The sequence below is a fragment of the Nerophis lumbriciformis genome, linkage group LG24, assembly GCF_033978685.3.
Source record: "Nerophis lumbriciformis linkage group LG24, RoL_Nlum_v2.1, whole genome shotgun sequence".
In the NCBI taxonomy this organism is placed as follows: Eukaryota; Metazoa; Chordata; class Actinopteri; order Syngnathiformes; family Syngnathidae; genus Nerophis; species Nerophis lumbriciformis.
The window spans coordinates 16,689,105-16,708,790 of record NC_084571.2 but is presented as its reverse complement, the minus strand read 5'-3'; the positions used below and the strand labels follow the sequence as shown (position 1 = coordinate 16,708,790).

The 19,686-nt window shown below is 43.4% G+C and overlaps 1 protein-coding gene and 1 long non-coding RNA gene across 2 annotated transcripts; both read left to right on the top strand.

Annotated features, from left to right (window-relative positions):
• Positions 1 to 9,693: 9,693 nt before the first annotated feature.
• LOC133616158 (uncharacterized) lies at positions 9,694 to 11,221 on the top strand. The gene is made up of 6 exons (XM_072916027.1): positions 9,694 to 9,875; positions 9,942 to 10,018; positions 10,106 to 10,246; positions 10,332 to 10,652; positions 10,750 to 10,952; positions 11,051 to 11,221. Exons 1-6 carry the CDS (start codon positions 9,694 to 9,696, stop codon positions 11,219 to 11,221), a joined length of 1,095 nt encoding a protein of 364 aa, XP_072772128.1.
• Positions 11,222 to 11,593: 372 nt separating this feature from the next.
• On the top strand, positions 11,594 to 12,125 carry LOC140679793 (uncharacterized). The gene is made up of 4 exons (XR_012051137.1): positions 11,594 to 11,623; positions 11,713 to 11,778; positions 11,868 to 11,942; positions 12,048 to 12,125. It is a non-coding gene; the product is annotated as an uncharacterized lncRNA (long non-coding RNA).
• The last annotated feature ends 7,561 nt before the right edge of the window (positions 12,126 to 19,686 follow it).

The window sequence follows — 19,686 nt, the reverse complement described above, 5'->3', positions numbered from 1 at the left end:
CCACACATACACAAGTACACAACACACATACACAATTACACACATACACAAGTACACGCCACACATACACAAGTACACAACACACATACACAATTACACACATACACAAGTACACGCCACACATACACACTTACACGCCACACCTACACAAGTACACACCACACATACACAAGTACACACGTACACAAGTACACACCACACATACACAAGTAAACGCCACACATACACAAGTACACGCCACACATACACGCCACACCTACACAAGTACACACCACACACACACAAGTACACGCCACGCATACACAAGTACACACCACACAAACACAAGTACACACCATACATACACGCCACACCTACACAAGTACACACCACACATACACAAGTACACACCACACGTACACAAGTACACACCACACGTACACAAGTACACACCACGCATACACAAGTACACACCACACAAACACAAGTACACACCACACATACACGCCACACATACAAAAGTACACACTACACATACACAAGTACACACCACACATACACGCCACACCTACACAAACAAGTACACACCACACATACACAAATACACACTACACGTACACAAGTACACACCACACATACAAAAGTACACACCACACATACACAAGTACACACCACACATACACAAGTACACACCCCACATACACAAGTACACACCACACATACAAAAGTACACACCACACATACACAAGTACACGCCACACTTACACAAGTACACGCCACACATACACAAGTACACGCCTCACGTACACAAGTATGCGCCACACATACACGCCACACATACACAAGTACACACCACACGTACACAAGTACACACCACACGTACACAAGTACACACCACACATACACAAGTACACGCCACACATACACAAGTAAACACCACATACACGAGTACACACCTTACATACACAAGTACACACCAGAAATACACACCTCACATACACAAGTACACACCACACATACATGAGTACACACCACACATACACAAGTACACACCACACATACAAAAGTACACACCACACATACACAAGTACACACCACACATACACAACTACGACCCCACATTCACAAGTACACACCTCACATACAAAAGTACACACCACACATACACAAGTACACGCCACACATACACAAGTACACGCCTCACGTACACAAGTACGCGCCACACATACACGCCACACATACACAAGTACACACCACACGTACACAAGTACACACCTCACATACACAAGTATACACTTCACATACACAAGTACAGACCATACATACACAAGTACACACCCATCATACACAAGTACACACCCATCATACACAAGTGCACGCTTCACATACACAAGTACACACCAATCATACACAAGTACACACCCCTCATACAAAAGTACACACTTCATATACACAAGCACACACCATACATACACACTCCACATACACAAGTACACACTTGACATATACATGTACACACCACACATACACAACTGACATATGCAAGTACACACTCCACATACACAAGTACACACTTGACATATGCATGTACACTCTACATACACAAGTTCACTCCACATACACAAGTACACACTTGACATATGCATGTACACTCTACATACACAAGTTCACTCCACATACACAAGTATACACTTGACATACACCAGGGGTCGGCAACCTTTACCACTAAAAGAGCCATTTTCACCCGTTTCACAAATCAAAGAAAACAATGGGAGCCACAAAATTCTTTTGAAATTTAAAATGAAATAACACTGCATACAAAGTTTTTTTTTGCTTTGTGCTATGTATAAACCAGACATGCGGCCCGCACCTTAATATGAAAATTTAATGTCAGTGCGGCCCGCAAGTTTTATATGAACGGCGCTTTACAGCGTCATACTTGCCAACCCTCCCGATTTTTCCGGGAGACTCCCGAAATTCAGGGCAACTATTCTATCGGATGTCTGCTGATTTTCACCAAAACAACAATAATAAGGGCGTGCCGTGAAGGCACTGTCTTTAGCGCCCTCTACAACCTGTATAAACAGCGTATCAGCCCAGTTACATGTTGTATGCAGCTTCTGCAGACACACTTAAAGGCCTACTGAAATGTGATTTTCTTATTTGAACGGGGATAGCAGGTCCATTCTATGTGTCATACTTGATCATTTCGCGATATTGCCATATTTTTGCTGAAAGGATTTAGTAGAGAACATCGACGATAAAGTTCGCAACTTTTGGTCGCTGATAAAAAAGCCTTGCCTGTACCGGAAGTAGCAGACGAGTAGCGTGACGTCACAGGTTGTGGAGCTCCTCACATCTGCACATTGTTTACAATCATGGCCACCAGCAGCGAGAGCGATTCGGACCAAGAAAGCGACGATTTCCCCATTAATTTGAGCGAGGATGAAAGATTCGTGGATGAGGAAAGTGAGAGTGAAGGACTAGAGGGCAGTGGGAGCGATTCAGATAGGGAAGATGCTGTGAGAGGCGGGTGGGACCTGATATTCAGCTGGGAATGACTAAAACTATAAATAAACACATGTCTATTAGCCACAACACAACCAGGCTTATATTTATTATGCCACAAATTAATCCGGCATAACAAACAGCTCCCCCCTCCCGTCCATATAACCCGCCAATACAACTCAAACACCTGCACAACACACTCAATCCCACAGCCCAAAGTGCCGTTCACCTCCCCAAAGTTCATATAGCACATATATTTCCCCAAAGTCCCCAAAGTTACGTACGTGACATGCACATAGCGGCACGCACGTACGGGCAAGCGATCAAATGTTTGGAAGCCGCAGCTGCATGCGTACTCACGGTACCGTGTCTGCGTATCCAACTCAAAGTCCTCCTGGTAAGAGTCTCTGTTGTCCCAGTTCTCCACAGGCCAATGGTAAAGCTTGACTGTCATCTTCCGGGAATGTAAACAATGAAACACCGGCTGTGTTTGTGTTGTTGCTGCAGTCGGTTGCAATACAACGCTTCCCACCTACAGCTTTCTTCTTTGCTGCCTCCATTGTTCATTGAACAAATTGCAAATGATTCACCAACACAGATGTCCAGAATACTATGGAATTTTGCGATGAAAACAGACGACTTAATAGCTGGCCACCATGCTGTCCCAAAATGTCCTCTACAATCCGTGACGTCACGCGCTGACGTCATCATACCGAGACGTTTTTAGCAGGATATTTCGCACAAAATTTAAAATTGCACTTTAGTAAGCTAACCCGGCCGTATTGGCATGTGTTGCAATGTTAAGATTTCATTATTGATATATAAACTATCAGACTGCGTGGTCGGTAGTAGTGGGTTTCAGTAGGCCTTTAAGTGACTGCAAGGCATACTTGGTCAACAGCCATACAGGTTACACTGAGGGTGGCCGTATAAAACAACTTTAACACTGTTATAAATATGCGCCACACTGTGAACCCACGCCAAAAAAGAATGACAAACACATTTCGGGAGAACATCCGCACCGTAACACAACATAAACACAACAGAACAAATATCCAGAATCCCATGCAGCCCTAACTCTTCCGGTCTACAATATACACCCTAGCTACCACCAACCCCAACCCCCCCACCCCCCGTGGGTCGGTTGAGGTGGGCGGGGTTGGGAGGGGCGGGGTTTGGTGGTAGCGGGGTGTATAATGTAGCCCGGAAGAGTTAGGGATGCATGGGATTCTGGGTATTTGTTCTGTTGTGTTTATGTTGTGTTACGGTGCGGATGTTCTCCCGAAATGTGTTTGTCATTCTTGTTTGGTGTGGACTCACAGTGTGGCGCAAATTAGAAACAGTGTTAAAGTTGTTTTATATGGCCATCTCAGTGTGAACTGTATGGCTGTTGACTAAGTATGCCTTGCAGTCACTTACGTGTGTGGGGCAGAGCCCGCATACAACATGTGACTGGGCCGGCACGCAGATAGTGTAAAATCGGACGCTAAAGGCACTGCCAACACGGCACCCCCTCAATATTTTGCCCCGGGAGATTATCGGGAGAGGCACAGAAATTCGGAAGTCTCCCGGAAAAATCTGGAAGGTCAGCAAGTATGCAGCTGAGCCGCATCAGAGTGATCAAAGAGCCGCATGCGGCTCCGGAGCCGCGGGTTGCCGACCCCTGTAACTGCAGAAAATGGTCATAATGAGTGTCCAAAAATACAAAAGTGTCAAAAAATTTAAGAAATGCCAAAAAAATTCAAAAAAGGTCAAAAATTAAAGTGTCAAAAAATGTCAAAAAATGTAAAAAATAAAAAAGTGTAAAAAAATTTAAAAAATAAAAGGTGTATGTCAAGTGTGTACTTGGTATATGTTGTATACCAAGTACACACTTGTCATATACAAGTACACACTTGACATATACAAGTACACACTCCACATACACAAGTACACACTTGACATACACAGGTACACACTCCACATACACGAGTACACACTTGACATACGCAAGTACACACTCCACATACACAAGTACACACTTGACATACACAAGTACACACTTGACATATATAAGTACACACTAGCCATACACAAATACACACTTGACATACACAAGTACACACTCCACATACAAAAGTACACACTAGACCTATACAAGTACACACTCCACATACACAAGTACACACTTGACTTACACAAGTACACACTTGACACATACAAGTACACACTCCACACACACAAGTACACACTGGATATACACAAGTACACACTTGACATACACAAGTACACACTCAACATACACAAGTACACACTTGATATACACAAGTACACACTCCACATACACAAGTACATGCTTGGCATATACAAGTACACACTTGCCATTTACAAGTACACACTCCACATACACAAGTACACACTTGACATATACAAGTACACACTAGACATATACAAGTACACACTCCACATACACAAGTACACACTTGACATACACAGGTACACACTCCACATACACGAGTACACACTTGACATACGCAAGTACACACTCCACATACACAAGTACACACTTGACATACACAAGTACACACTTGACATATATAAGTACACACTAGCCATACACAAATACACACTTGACATACACAAGTACACACTCCACATACAAAAGTACACACTAGACCTATACAAGTACACACTCCACATACACAAGTACACACTTGACTTACACAAGTACACACTTGACACATACAAGTACACACTCCACACACACAAGTACACACTGGATATACACAAGTACACACTTGACATACACAAGTACACACTCAACATACACAAGTACACACTTGATATACACAAGTACACACTCCACATACACAAGTACATGCTTGGCATATACAAGTACACACTTGCCATTTACAAGTACACACTCCACATACACAAGTACACACTTGACATACACAAGTACACACTCCACATACACAAGTACACACTCCACATATTCAAGTACACACTCCACATACACAAGTACACACTTGACATATACAAGTACACACTCCACATACACAAGTACACACAAGTACACACTTGACATACACAAGTACACACTTGACATACACAAGTACACACTCCACATACACAAATACACGCTTGCCATATACAAGTACACACTCCACATACACAAGTACACACTTGACATACACAAGTACACACTCCACATACACAAGTACATGCTTGCCATATACAAGTACACACTTGCCATTTACAAGTACACACTCCACAAACACAAGTACACACTTGACATACACAAGTACACACTCCACATACACAAGTACACACTCGACATATACAAGTACACACTCCACATACACAAGTACACACTTTACATAAATAAGTACACACTCCACATACACAAGTACACACTTGACATATACAAGTACACACTCCACATACACAAGTACACACTTGACATATACAAGTACACACTTCACATACACAAGTATACACTCCACATACACAAGTACACACTCCACATTAGGGATGTCCCGATCCGATATTTGGATCGGATCGGCCGCCGATATTTGCAAAAAAATGCGTATCGGCAAGGCATGGGAAAATGCCGATCCAGATCCAGTTTTAAAAAAAACTCCGGTCCGTGTTTTCCAACGCACAGATTTAAATAATACATTCCACTTTTCTGCTGCTCCCTAATTTCTGTTCCGCATTTCCCAGCACACCTTCAACACATCCACAGGTCTGTGGATTCTCACGCAGTTGCTTTTAGCTGCTGGCATTACACGACAGGCTCTTCTCACTCTTTTCTGTGTCTCCCTCTCACAGACAGAAAGCGCACCTTCTTACACACGTCACATACTGTCCCAGGTAACACCTAACGTTAGCGTAACGTTACTGTATGGTTCTCGTTTGGTTATGCAAGATGAGAACATTCTAAGAACATTCTCAGAACATATCAAAACCTATCTGACACACAAAATATTTGCCTGCAATGGAAACAGCGACCGCTAGGCTTTTCGAAATGTTTTTTTTTCGCGAATTTACTTTATATACATTATGTAGTAACGTTTCCCTAACGTTCCGCGAACGTGTTGTGTTTTTCGAACAATCTGACGTCAGCTGAGCTGAGTCAAGGCTGCACGCATGCGCGTAGAAGCTTCCGTGAGACAAAGGACGAAGCTCGACAACGCTGCAAATTCCAGAATCCCGATAATCAGGCAATACGGTGCGCCATCCATTGATCACATGTAAGTAGATAGAAAGAGTGAAATACGAAGCACGTTTTTGTGTAACAATTTCTACCCTACATGATTAATTTCAGACCATTTTATGGTTTTAGCGTTGTGTCAAATGTGCGCCATGCTCAACTGCCGGCACCATATAAACTAGCATGCATTTCTCGTGCATATTGGCTGTTATATAGTTTCCAAATACCAACGAATGACTTCTGAAGAAGGGTGGATCTATCTGTAGCCTAGTTAAACAATAATTTGCCCCGTCAGTGTCATATTTTGAGGTCCATATGGCACGAATGTTGCCTGAACGTTCCGTTAAACATTATCACAATTTCAGAAGGGTTAAAACCATTAAAAATCAGTTCCCAATGGCTTATTTTATTTTTCAAAGTTTTTTTCAAAATTTTACCCATTACACAATATCCCTAAAAAAATGTTATATACACCCGTCCATTTTCCTGTGACGTCACAATACAAACAAACATGGCGGATAGAACAGCAAGATATAGCGACATTAGCTCGGATTCAGACTCGGATTTCAGGGGCTTAGGCGATTCAACAGATTACGCATGTATTGAAACTGATGGTTGTAGTGTGGAGGCAGGTAGCGAAAACGAAATTGAAGAAGAAACTGAAGCTATTGAGCATTGCCAACCTTGAGACCTCCGATTTCGGGAGGTGGGGGGTGGGGGCGGGTGGGGCGGGGCGTGGTTAAGAGGGGAGGAGTATATTGACAGCTAGAATTCACCAAGTCAAGTATTTCATACATATTATATACAGGTAAAAGCCAGTAAATTAGAATATTTTGAAAAACTTGATTTATTTCAGTAATTGCATTCAAAAGGTGTAACTTGTACATTATATTTATTCATTGCACACAGACTGATGCATTCAAATGTTTATTTCATTTAATTTTGATGATTTAAAGTGGCAACAAATGAAAATCCAAAATTCCGTGTGTCACAAAATTAGAATATTGTGTAAGGCTAATACAAAAAAGGGATTTTTAGAAATGTTGGCCAACTGAAAAGTATGAAAATGAAAAATATGAGCATGTACAATACTCAATACTTGGTTGGAGCTCCTTTTGCCTCAATTACTGCGTTAATGCGGCGTGGCATGGAGTCGATGAGTTTCTGGCACTGCTCAGGTGTTATGAGAGCCCAGGTTGCTCTGATAGTGGCCTTCAACTCTTATGCGTTTTTGGGTCTGGCATTCTGCATCTTCCTTTTCACAATACCCCACAGATTTTCTATGGGGCTAAGGTCAGGGGAGTTGGCGGGCCAATTTAGAACAGAAATACCATGGTCCGTAAACCAGGCACGGGTAGATTTTGCGCTGTGTGCAGGCGCCAAGTCCTGTTGGAACTTGAAATCTCCATCTCCATAGAGCAGGTCAGCAGCAGGAAGCATGAAGTGCTCTAAAACTTGCTGGTAGACGGCTGCGTTGACCCTGGATCTCAGGAAACAGAGTGGACCGACACCAGCAGATGACATGGCACCCCAAACCATCACTGATGGTGGAAACTTTACACTAGACGTCAGGCAACGTGGATCCTGTGCCTCTCCTGTCTTCCTCCAGACTCTGGGACCTCGATTTCCAAAGGAAATGCAAAATTTGCTTTCGTCAGAAAACATGACTTTGGACCACTCAGCAGCAGTCCAGCTGGTGTCGGTCCACTCTGTTTCCTGAGATCCAAGGTCAACGCAGCCGTCTACCAGCAAGTTTTGGAGCACTTCATGCTTCCTGCTGCTGACCTGCTCTATGGAGATAGAGATTTCAAGTTCCAACAGGACTTGGCGCCTGCACACAGCGCAAAGTCTACCCGTGCCTGGTTTACGGACCATGGTATTTCTGTTCTAAATTGGCCCGCCAACTCCCCTGACCTTAGCCCCATAGAAAATCTGTGGGGTATTGTGAAAAGGAAGATGCAGAATGCCAGACCCAAAAACGCAGAAGAGTTGAAGGCCACTATCAGAGCAACCTGGGCTCTCATAACACCTGAGCAGTGCCAGAAACTCATCGACTCCATGCCACGCCGCATTAACGCAGTAATTGAGGCAAAAGGAGCTCCAACCAAGTATTGAGTATTGTACATGCTCATATTTTTCATTTTCATACTTTTCAGTTGGCCAACATTTCTAAAAATCCCTTTTTTGTATTAGCCTTACACAATATTCTAATTTTGTGACACACAGAATTTTGGATTTTCATTTGTTGCCACTTCAAATCATCAAAATTAAATGAAATAAACATTTGAATGCATCAGTCTGTGTGCAATGAATAAATATAATGTACAAGTTACACCTTTTGAATGCAATTACTGAAATAAAACAAGTTTTTCAAAATATTCTAATTTACTGGCTTTTACCTATATATATATATATATATATATATATATATATATATATATATATATATATACATCCTGAAAATATGTAAACAAAACTGTGTTTAGATCATTGATACTTCAAACTTGCATAAATAAATATTAAGGAATATAACATAACTTGGCTTCTGAGAGTTTCAAAATGTAATGAATAAAATGCTAAAGTTGTTGATAAACAAGCTATTATTTTAATAATTAAATATGGTCATTTTAAATGAATTATTATGATAATTTAAAATCAATTATTTCAAATATGTTTATTTTAATGTATAATTCTATGGCTGGATGTAATAAGGAGTCACAAAAAAATACAAATAAAAATACAATTAATTTTGATGTCTTAGCAAAATATAGTAAAAATGTGGGCGATAATAGGGCAACCCATTTTCCTTGTTTTTTTGTTTTTTTTATAGAATAAACAACACAATGAAGAAGTTTCAACAGAGGGCTTATAAGCGTAGATGGGCTGCCACAACTAGGCATTTGAAGAAGCAATGCCGACAGTCAACTTTAGAATTAGAGAGTGATGATAGCGAGCAAGAGAATGACACGACAATCTTTACAACTCCAGAAACAGTGACAACCCTTCAGTACATGGATGCTGCGGAGACTGCTTCCTGCACTGCCGCGGGTGCTGACAATGCCACCTACAGTGGCCCTGATAGTGATGAGCCTGATGAAAATGATGCTGATTGGAGACTAATCGACCATCATGTCACCTTGTCATCTGATTCAGAAAATGAGAGTGATAGTGACTGCTTTGAAGATATTTTGAGGTCTGGATTATTTTATCTTCAGAATAGCTTCTGCTATTGGCCAAAGCCAAATCCTACCCACTCCAGAATCCGGAGAGCTGAGATTCCTGACAAAGAAGTCTGGGATAAACTGCCAATTCGGGTTTTCAGGAAAACATTGACTGGTAAGGGAATATTGTCAAAGTCATATCATGTATATCTTAAACAACATAATTCATCTTGAGTCATCAGCATACTTTGAAATTTTGCAGAAGACTTTGACAAGGCCCTTCAATATGAAAAACAAGCTGAAATGTTTTCGAGCCCAGAGGAAGAAGAAATGTCAACCAAATGGAGCCACATCACCCCTGAACGTTATAGAAACGATGAGGAAGATGTGTTTGATGCTGACGGTTAGTCACTTTTCAAAGACTGTTTACTTACAATACTCAAACACTACTTAGTGGTGCATAAATGTTATTGTCTTCGTTGGTTTAGACGAAGAGGAAATTCGGCCAAAAAAGAAGTGCAGAAAAGAGAAATCACAGATCCTCATCCAGGCACTCCCACTGCCAGTGCTCCCACCATTGAACTTTCCAAACTCCAGCGAGTACCAGACCACTTCAGCCAGTACCAGCCAATACTACACCACTCCAAGGCATCCAGGCCGACCTCACAGCCCAGCGAGAAGCAGCACTTACAGGCTCAGTCCAGACAGGAATCATGCATCCAGCTCAAGCCAGTACCAAACCACTCCAGCCAGTACGAGTCAGTACCAGACCACTCCAAGAAGCAGCAGGAATGCCCTTGAAAGTGAACGTCAGTTGGCTATTTAACTGTTGATAGGTGGTGTTAAACAGGCTGTTACAACGGGCAGTAATACGAATTACCTCTTTGACTTTTGTTGTCTTTGCAGTTTTCCAGTTAAACATGAAAGTTAAAAAAATAGTTGAGAACCAGGGAGAAATTATGCGCATGCTGAGAGGGCTGGCAGCACAGTCTGTGGGGCCAGAAGCTGTGGATGTTCAAGATCTCATTGAGAAGCCTTTCGAGACTCTTGAGCAGCTTAAGGCCTTCTGTGAACAGCTCGACACTGATCTTCTGCTCAGAAAGCAGCTGGTAATTAGTTTTAATTCCCCACTGCAAAATTATCTTGCTCAGTTATCAAAAAACATGTTCTAATCAAGTACAATATTGTTGTTTATTTATTTGTATAGGTGAAAGCTCTTACTGCTCTTGGTGGGCAGAATTTGGCAGACACGGTGAGGACAATGCTGAGGAAAATTGCTACAAACAAAGTCCTGGAGCAGCTTGGTCTCCGTGGAAAGACAGGCAAAGTGGCGTTTGAGGACTTGCCCTTTTACAGAATAATAATAAGTAAGTGTTAATAATAGGTTTGCATCTTTGAACATGTTGCATGTATGCTCACAAGGTCGATCTAGCTGTTATTATTACGGTATTTATTCTAAAGGGAATTCTAAATTGTGCTGGTGATTCCAGAGCCATGCAGGGGTGTTTACAAACAGACGACCACAGCTGAAGTAGATTGTGAGCTTGGAGAGGTCCTGAAACTGGCCACTTTTCGAAAGGGAGGTTCAAAGTTTGAGGTACGGAGAATTATGATAAGATATCCCAATTTTGAATTCCATTTTATTGAAGTTCCACTGCATGTCTTTTGAATTTGCAATTATAACTACTTGCAGGAGAAGAGGAGGAATTAAGAGGAAGCGACAGCGAAGAAGGGCAAAGGGAAGTGTACAAAGGAAATGGACAGTGAGATGAGTGACCAGGTAAATGATAAAGTAATTATGCCAATGTTTTAATTCAATTCATAAAGATCCCAGTTCTGTGTTGAATTTGCAATTATAAACACTTGCAGGAAGCGACGGCGAAGAAGGGCAAAGGGAAGTGTACAAAGAAAAGGGACAGTGAGATGAGTGACCAGGTAAATGATAAAGTAATTATGCCAATGTTTTAATTCAATTCATAAAGATCCCAGTTCTGTGTTGAATTTGCAATTATAAATACTTGCAGGAAGTGAAGAAGAAGAAAACAGGGAAAGGGAAAAGAACCAAGCAAACGCTAGTGAGACCAGTGAGCATTGAGCAGGTAAACAAGGAGTAAATTATGCCATGTTTTAATTGAATTCAATTCATCTACATTCCAGTGCTGTCTTTGTTGCATTTGTGAATATCTATAATTATTTACTTCCAGGAAGAGAACCAACAAGAAGGGGCAGGAGTACACTGACGCGCACGACCAAGACCACAGCATTCCATTTCTATTCCATCCATGCATCCATCTTCTTCCGCTTATCCGAGGTTGGGTCGCGGGGGCAGCAGCCTAAGCAGGGAAGCCCAGACTTCCCTCTCCCCAGCCACTTCGTCCAGCTCTTCCTGTGGGACCCCAAGGTGACTTGCTTTGCAAGTCACAAGTAAGTCTCAAGTCTTTACCCTCAAGTCTCGAGTCAAGTCCCGAGTCAAGTCAGGGCAAGTCCGAGTCAAGTCCAAAGTCAAGAATGGAAAGTCTCAAGTCAAGTCCCAAGTCCTGCATTTTGAGTTTCGAGTCCTTTCAAGTCATTTAACCACAGATTAATATATTTACACAGATTGTGTATGCTTTTAAAACGCTGTATTTATTTATTAAAACAAGTGCATTTGAAATTGCAGGGAAAAAGATAGTGCTGACATTGCACTTCAAAATAGCACTATTAACCAGTCATTTTAAACATGTAACTCATTCCTTTACAGAATAAACACATTTGAAAAAAACAATTGCAACTGTACTTATTTGCACAAAAGTGTTAACATTGTATTTCCATGGCATATTGCATTGTAACTAGTTCCACAGCAGTTTCTATCCTGTTCTTACCTTATCTCATCTCATACTGTATGTGTGTTTATGTGTGCGTACACATGAAAAACATACTGTCACGTGGGGGTCGCAGCTTGCTGCGGGGTTGTTCTTCCAACGCAAGAACGGCTCCGGACGACAGCGTAAAGGTAGGAAGTGATTTATTTCTCATAAAACACTCACTACCACAAAACACAAAAATACAACCAAAAAAGGCAAGTGTGCCTAAAACATAAAAAGCTGCTAATTAACAAAAACTAGGACATGGACATGGAAACTTACTTTGTCAAAACGAGACCTGAACCGGAGTGACATAACGACAATGCAGGCAGGACGAGTGATGAACAAGGTATGCTTAAATAACAGTGACATGATTGGTGACAGGTGTGTGTGAGTCAAAACGTGAAACAGGTGCGTGACGTGACAGGTGAAAACTAATGGTTGCTATGGTGACCAGACAAGGGAGTGAAAAGACAGAAACTAAACAAAACATGATAATACAGACATGACACATAACAAATATATGAACATAACAATGAACAGAGTTGTACTTTTTAGATGTCAGGACCCTATGCAATATGTACACATATTCTTAATATAGTATACATTTTAACTGACCTTTATTTGACTATGTTTGTCTTTTTGTAGGTGGCTAAAATACGCGGTGCTGCTGACTGCCGTCTAACGTTACGTTACTGTGTGTGATACATTGACTAACGTAATGTTACTGTGTGTGATACATTGACTAACGTAATGTTACTGTTTGTGATACATTGACTAACGTAATGTTACTGTTTGTGATACATTGACTAACGTTACGTTACTGTGTGTGATACATTGACTAACGTAACGTTATGTATAGGTACCTCATGAAACCCTGCTTAAAAAAAAAATCACTTGACAAAAAGTATGAATAAGGTAGCAAACTGCAGTGGACGCAACAGATTGCAGTGTTTGCAATGACGTTATAACCATAGACATCTTATAAGTAGACGCAGCATTGGTTGCTGTGACGTGAGCAATTTGCCCGCCATCTTGAAGTGCTGATGAGGAGCCGGCGATCAGCCTAAACTGACAGTTGAAAGGTAGAAAACAAAGATGGTGTTCAGCGTTTTCCTGCTCAAATGAGCGGACTGTTGAAAATAGGAATCGGGGGATTACTTTTCACAAGTAAGATTTAACATTAACGTACTATTGGTTGTATTTTATGAAAATAATATTACCACAGAGTTGAGAAGGATCAAAGATCTTCAATATTTGTATGTGAAAATCACAAAGAAATCTTCTGGGGGAGGATGACGCCCCTACAGGGGTTTGGTTTACAAACTTTCAGCCCCACCTAAAACAAAATTCACCAGCCACTACTGATTATGATGCATTCTCATTTTAGGCAAAGTATAAGACAATACTTTCTTAACAGTATAATTGTAACCAGGAATCAGTCTTCAAGTAACAATATTCAAATACTAACATTGTTGGGTTAAACAGAATTTGGTTTTATTCTGAATCCAGTGAAACAGATTGGTGGTTTTAGCTGATATGAAGACTTTCAGGTGTTTATTAATGTTTAAGTATTTGGCAGACGCTTTTATCCAAAGCGACTTACATAAAATAATACATATAAAACAATCACTGCAAACATTATCATTTAAGGGAAGAATGTAATAGAAAATATCAATACAAAGTATCAAGACAGAATAAACTCTCTGCTGCTGAAGCAACAGAGATACAGTCTATAGGTCCCTAAGATATATAGATATCTAATGTATTCATACATTGTTTATGTAGGATACACGCATATGTATATATAACCTAATCATATTGTTTCTTCAACTTAAAAATAGTTTACCGTTTTTTTTCCCCTTCTCTGGGATTATATTCCCAGTTTTGATCTCGGACGTCTGGTCACTTATAGCGTATAAGAATATTATATTACTGTTAAGCAAACTATGAATAATAAAACACGCCAAAACATGTGTCTGTTACACACGTATGACAAAAAAGCGCGTGAAAATCAGTGGTATTCAGTGAGGTAAAATGAATTAAATGCGCTGACAGTTCATTGCTCCTGCCAAATGAATTGCACTGAGTGGAGCGGATCACCACTCCAAGATGGCGGCCCCGCGCCTCGTCTGCGCCAGTAGGCAGTAGCGCTCTATGCTGCGTCTACTTATAAGATGTCTATGGTTATAACGTTAGCAGTGAGTTTGCAGCCTCACTGATTTAACTACACAGCAAATAAAAGTCACGTTACTTAGCCAATAAACGTTATCTTACATTCAAAACTTACCCTTCTTTGTGCAACTTCAAATGTCGAACGAAATTGGAAGTTGTTGCGTCTCCGTCTGTAATATTCGAACTGTGTGATTTGCATACGGCAATTCGTTTTTTGTTGACCAAGTCGTAGTTTTTATACCCGAACGAAACCAACTTTAACATAATTGTTTATCACTGGCACGTTGTTGGACAACTCTTGGTCATTGGTTGTCCTGCAATTTGATTGGATGAATGCTGTGTGATGAAAACAACGTAGTTCTAATTTGATTGGCTGTTGTACTGACAGCACACCAGCGGACAGGAATAACACGCTGATAGACAGACGAAGAAAATGAAAAATACGGAGCGCTCCCAAATAACTTTTTAAGCTTTGGATTTTGGGGAAAGTGGCAAGTCATGTCAAGTCATGTCAAGTCAAAAGGCTCAAGTCCAAGTGAAGTCACAAGTCATTGATGTTAAAGTCTAAGTCGAGTTGCAAGTCTCTTTACATTTTGTCAAGTCGAGTCTAAAGTCATCAAATTCATGACTCGAGTCTGACTCGAGTCCAAGTCATGTGACTCGAGTCCACACCTCTGGTTAGTCCTGACAATATAGCACAAAAACAGACGAAAATAGCATGTTCCTAAACAGTTCCCTAAACGTTCTTGCCAAACGTTCATGGCTAACGTTCTGCTAACCAAGCAAGAACTCCACAACCTCAGGTTCTTTGAACGTTACAAACTAACGTTCCCATAACAATGCCACTATGTTCTCCTAACGTTCACATAACGTTCACTTGTTACCTGGGGTCACGTCATACGTCACATACGTATACGCCCTCTCCCAGCAGAGAGGTAGCAGCATGGCTCACGTTAGCTGTGATGCTAGCGCAGCCGTGCGAGCAACGTTCCCTCTAAGGTGCGCGCCTGTGCAATTGTGCACTGCTCAAGCGTCCTCTGCGCACGGCAAATCTATACCACGCACAAAATCAAATAAAAAAATAAGCGCATAACAATTTTCGACACGACACGGACACGACAGAGAAAACAGTTTTCGTCATCATTGTTCAAATATTGTAACGTCTGTCGAGACGCTTATCTCCATTCGGTGCCACACGTCCACACCATCAAAATGCCGAGGCAAACATTTCCAGATCAACACCGTATGAAATTTTTTTGGATTTTTTTAGTTGTGATTTCCTTCTCTGCATTAAAGTTTAAAAGTAGCATATATTAATGCAGTATGAAGAAGAATGTTTTAATGTAGACACATAAAATCATCATACTGCTGTGATTATATGCATCAAGTGTTAATTCAAGGCTAAGGCAAAATGTCGAGATATATATCGTGTATCGCAATATGGCCTTAAAATATCGCAATATTAAAAAAAAGGCCATATCGCCCAGCCCTAGTTCAATGATGCCATTTCTGTTTGTCATTTATAATTTTGTCTATTTTGTGTTTATCCTTGAATAAACAGGTCAGTTTCTTGTTACCAACCATTGTGTATTATTCAAACTCCCCTAATTCAGCTGGCTAATTGTTATCAAGCGTACTAAAACCCTTTTCAACATGATTCTGACAACTAAGTAGGCTAAATAACTTTAAACTTTAATACATGCTCGGATAGGCCAGTATCGGTCAGTATCGGTATCGGATCGGAAGTGCAAAAACAACATCGGTATCGGATCGGATATGCAAAAACCTAGATCGGGACATCCCTACTCCACATACACAAGTACACACTCCACATACCCAAGTACACACTAGACATATGCAAGTACACACTCCACATAAACAAGTACACACTTGACATACACAAGTACACACTCCACATACACAAGTACACACTTGACATACACAAGTACACGCCCACAATCGTCCTCTTTGCTCGGCCCGCCTTTGTCATTTGACTTCCTCACTGGCTTCTTGGTGATTGGCAGAGAACCTTCTATGGTGTTCCAATGAGGCGTGGTTAAAGTGGGCGGTCCTGTAACGTCTCTCCTCAGTGGTCATTGGTGTGTTTACTCATATTTGAAACTAGGTGTTGTCAAAACTTGGTCCGGGGTGTTTGCTTTTCCAGGATGCAACGGAAAGTTGGCTCGTGCGAGACGGGAATGGAGGTACATGATTTATTTATTAAAAAAGATCAAACAAAAAGCACGCACAATGGCGGAGAATAAACTATGAAAAAAAACAAAAAGACTATAAACATGGAACCAAAACTTACTGTGACAAGGGACATGAAGCAGGATCATAGAGGAGTGTGCAGAAGCATATATGGGGTGCGGTATGGGGTGCGAGGTCGTCAGAAAAACAAACTGAAAAACACTGAACTTAAATACTACAGACATGATTAACGAAAACAGGTGCGTGACTCAAGACGTGAAACAGGTGCGTGACGTGACAGGTGAAAACTAATGGTTGCTATGGTGACAAGACAAGGGAGTGAAAAGCCAGAAACTAAACAAAACATGACTTAAAACAAAACATGATTACACAAACATGACAGAGCCCCTCCCTTAAGGACAGATACCAGATGTCCATAAAAATTAACAAGAGTCATGGGAGGGCGGGAGGGGGACATGGCGGTGGGTCGCCAGACCACGTGTCCCCGTATCCACCGGGGCAGAGTTAGGTGGCGGCGGCGAGTGGAACGCCGCTGCAGCAGGGGAGGCGGGCGCCCAGGGAATGGCCACATTCGTGGCCGACTGGGAGGTGGGCGCACTTGGCGTGGCGGGCGACCAGGTAGCGGCCATATCCATAGCCGACGAGGAGGCAGGCGCGTCGTCAACTTGGCAGGCGTGGCAGCTCGGCGTGGCAAGTCAGGCGGCGAAGCTCGGCGTGACGCGTCCAGCGGCGAAGCTCGGCGTGACGCGTCCAGCGGCGAAGCTCGGCGTGACGCGTCCAGCGGCGAAGCTCGGCGTGGGTCTTGGTCTTGGTGTGGGTCTTGGTCTTGGTGTGGGTCTTGGTCTTGGTCTTGGTGTGGGTCTTGGTCTTGGTGTGGGTCTTGGTCTTGGTGTGGGTCTTGGTCTTGGTCTTGGTGTGGGTCTTGGTCTTGGTCTTGGCATGGCGAGTCTTGGTCTTGGCATGGCGAGTCTTGGTCTTGGCATGGCGTGTCTTGGTCTTGGCATGGCGTGTCTTGGTCTTGGCATGGCGTGTCTTGGTCTTGGCATGGCGTGTCTTGGTCTTGGCATGGCGTGTCTTGGTCTTGGCATGGCGTGTCTTGGTCTTGGCATGGCGGGTCTTGGTCTTGGCATGGCGGGTCTTGGTCTTGGTCTTGGCATGGCGGGTCTTGGTCTTGGCATGGCGGGTCTTGGTCTTGGTCTTGGCATGGCGGGTCTTGGTCTTGGTCTTGGCATGGCGGGTCTTGGTCTTGGTCTTGGCATGGCGTGTCTTGGTCTTGGCATGGCGTGTCTTGGTCTTGGCATGGCGTGTCTTGGTCTTGGCATGGCGTGTCTTGGTCTTGGCATGGCGTGTCTTGGTCTTGGCATGGCGGGTCTTGGTCTTGGCATGGCGGGTCTTGGTCTTGGCATGGCGGGTCTTGGTCTTGGTCTTGGCATGGCGGGTCTTGGTCTTGGTCTTGGCATGGCGGGTCTTGGTCTTGGCATGGCGGGTCTTGGTCTTGGTCTTGGCATGGCGGGTCTTGGCGTCGTGAAGCTGCGACTGGCGGCACTTGGCGTCGTGGAGCTGCGACTGGCGGCACTTGGCGTCGTGGAGCTGCGACTGGCGGCACTTGGCGTCGTGGAGCTGCGACTGGCGGCACTTGGCGTCGTGGAGCTGCGACTGGCGGCACTTGGCGTCGTGGAGCTGCGACTGGCGGCACTTGGCATCGTGGAGCTGGTACCGGAGCTTGGCGTCGTGGAGCTGGTACCGGAGCTTGGTGTCGTGGAGCTGGTACCGGAGCTTGGCGTCGTGGAGCTGGTAGCGGAGCTTGGCGAGGAACTTGGCATGGTGGAGCTGGTGCGGCAACAGGTGCTAGCCTTGGTGCAGGTGGAGGTGGCCTAGCTGGGGGTTGCGGCTTGGCAGGTCGGAGGACTGGTGAGGGCGGTCGTGCTGGAGGCTGTGGCTTGACAGGTCGGTAGACTGGTGGTGGCGGCCGTGAGGGAGGCTGTGGCTTGGCATGGTGATGCCGAGCCACCCCACCAACACAGCTCCCGACCCCAGCCCCCCCCCTCAAGGGGCGGATACCAGACGCGCTCCCTGCGGTCTGGAACTCTCTGTAGGGGTGGGCGGGGGAGGGCAGAAATTTCCCCTTTATTTTGGCCAAATTGTTTGTTTTTTTTATCCCCCACCTGGGGTTGTGTGGGCGGAAAAAAAAGAAAAAAATTGTGACGGGGGCGGGACTTGAGTCTTGGGGGGCGGGGCATGAGTCTTGGGGGGCGGGGCATGAAATTGGGATGGCTGTGACTGACTAGACCTGATTTCTAAAAACATGTTTTGATAATGCTTTATCAAAGACATGGCAGAGTTTTTAGCTGGAGGCGGGTGATTTAAAGAAAAAGTATTGAAACAAAAATCCTGGTCTGTGATGTCATCATGGGGAAGCCGGGCAGACTGCTGCTTGCTTCCGCCCGGAGGGGGCGGGGCTTGTGGGAGCGGCGTGTCCTGCTGGCTCGAGGAAGTTTTTCCCCGTCCTTGGCGACGTTTCCGGGACGGGAGCGACGCGCCGATCGGCACCAGCTTGCCTTCATTCCCCCACATCATCCCCCTGCGCTCCCTGGGGGAAAAAGCGCAGCGTCTC

Coding starts and splice junctions, on each gene's coding strand:
- LOC133616158 (XM_072916027.1), top strand. CDS start 9,694: ATGGATGCTGCGGAGACTGCTTCCTGCACTGCCGCGGGTGCTGACAAT. Junction 9,876..9,941: donor TGCTTTGAAGATATTTTGAG/GTCTGGATTATT, acceptor TACCCACTCCAG/AATCCGGAGAGCTGAGATTC. Junction 10,953..11,050: donor TTCTGCTCAGAAAGCAGCTG/GTAATTAGTTTT, acceptor TTATTTGTATAG/GTGAAAGCTCTTACTGCTCT.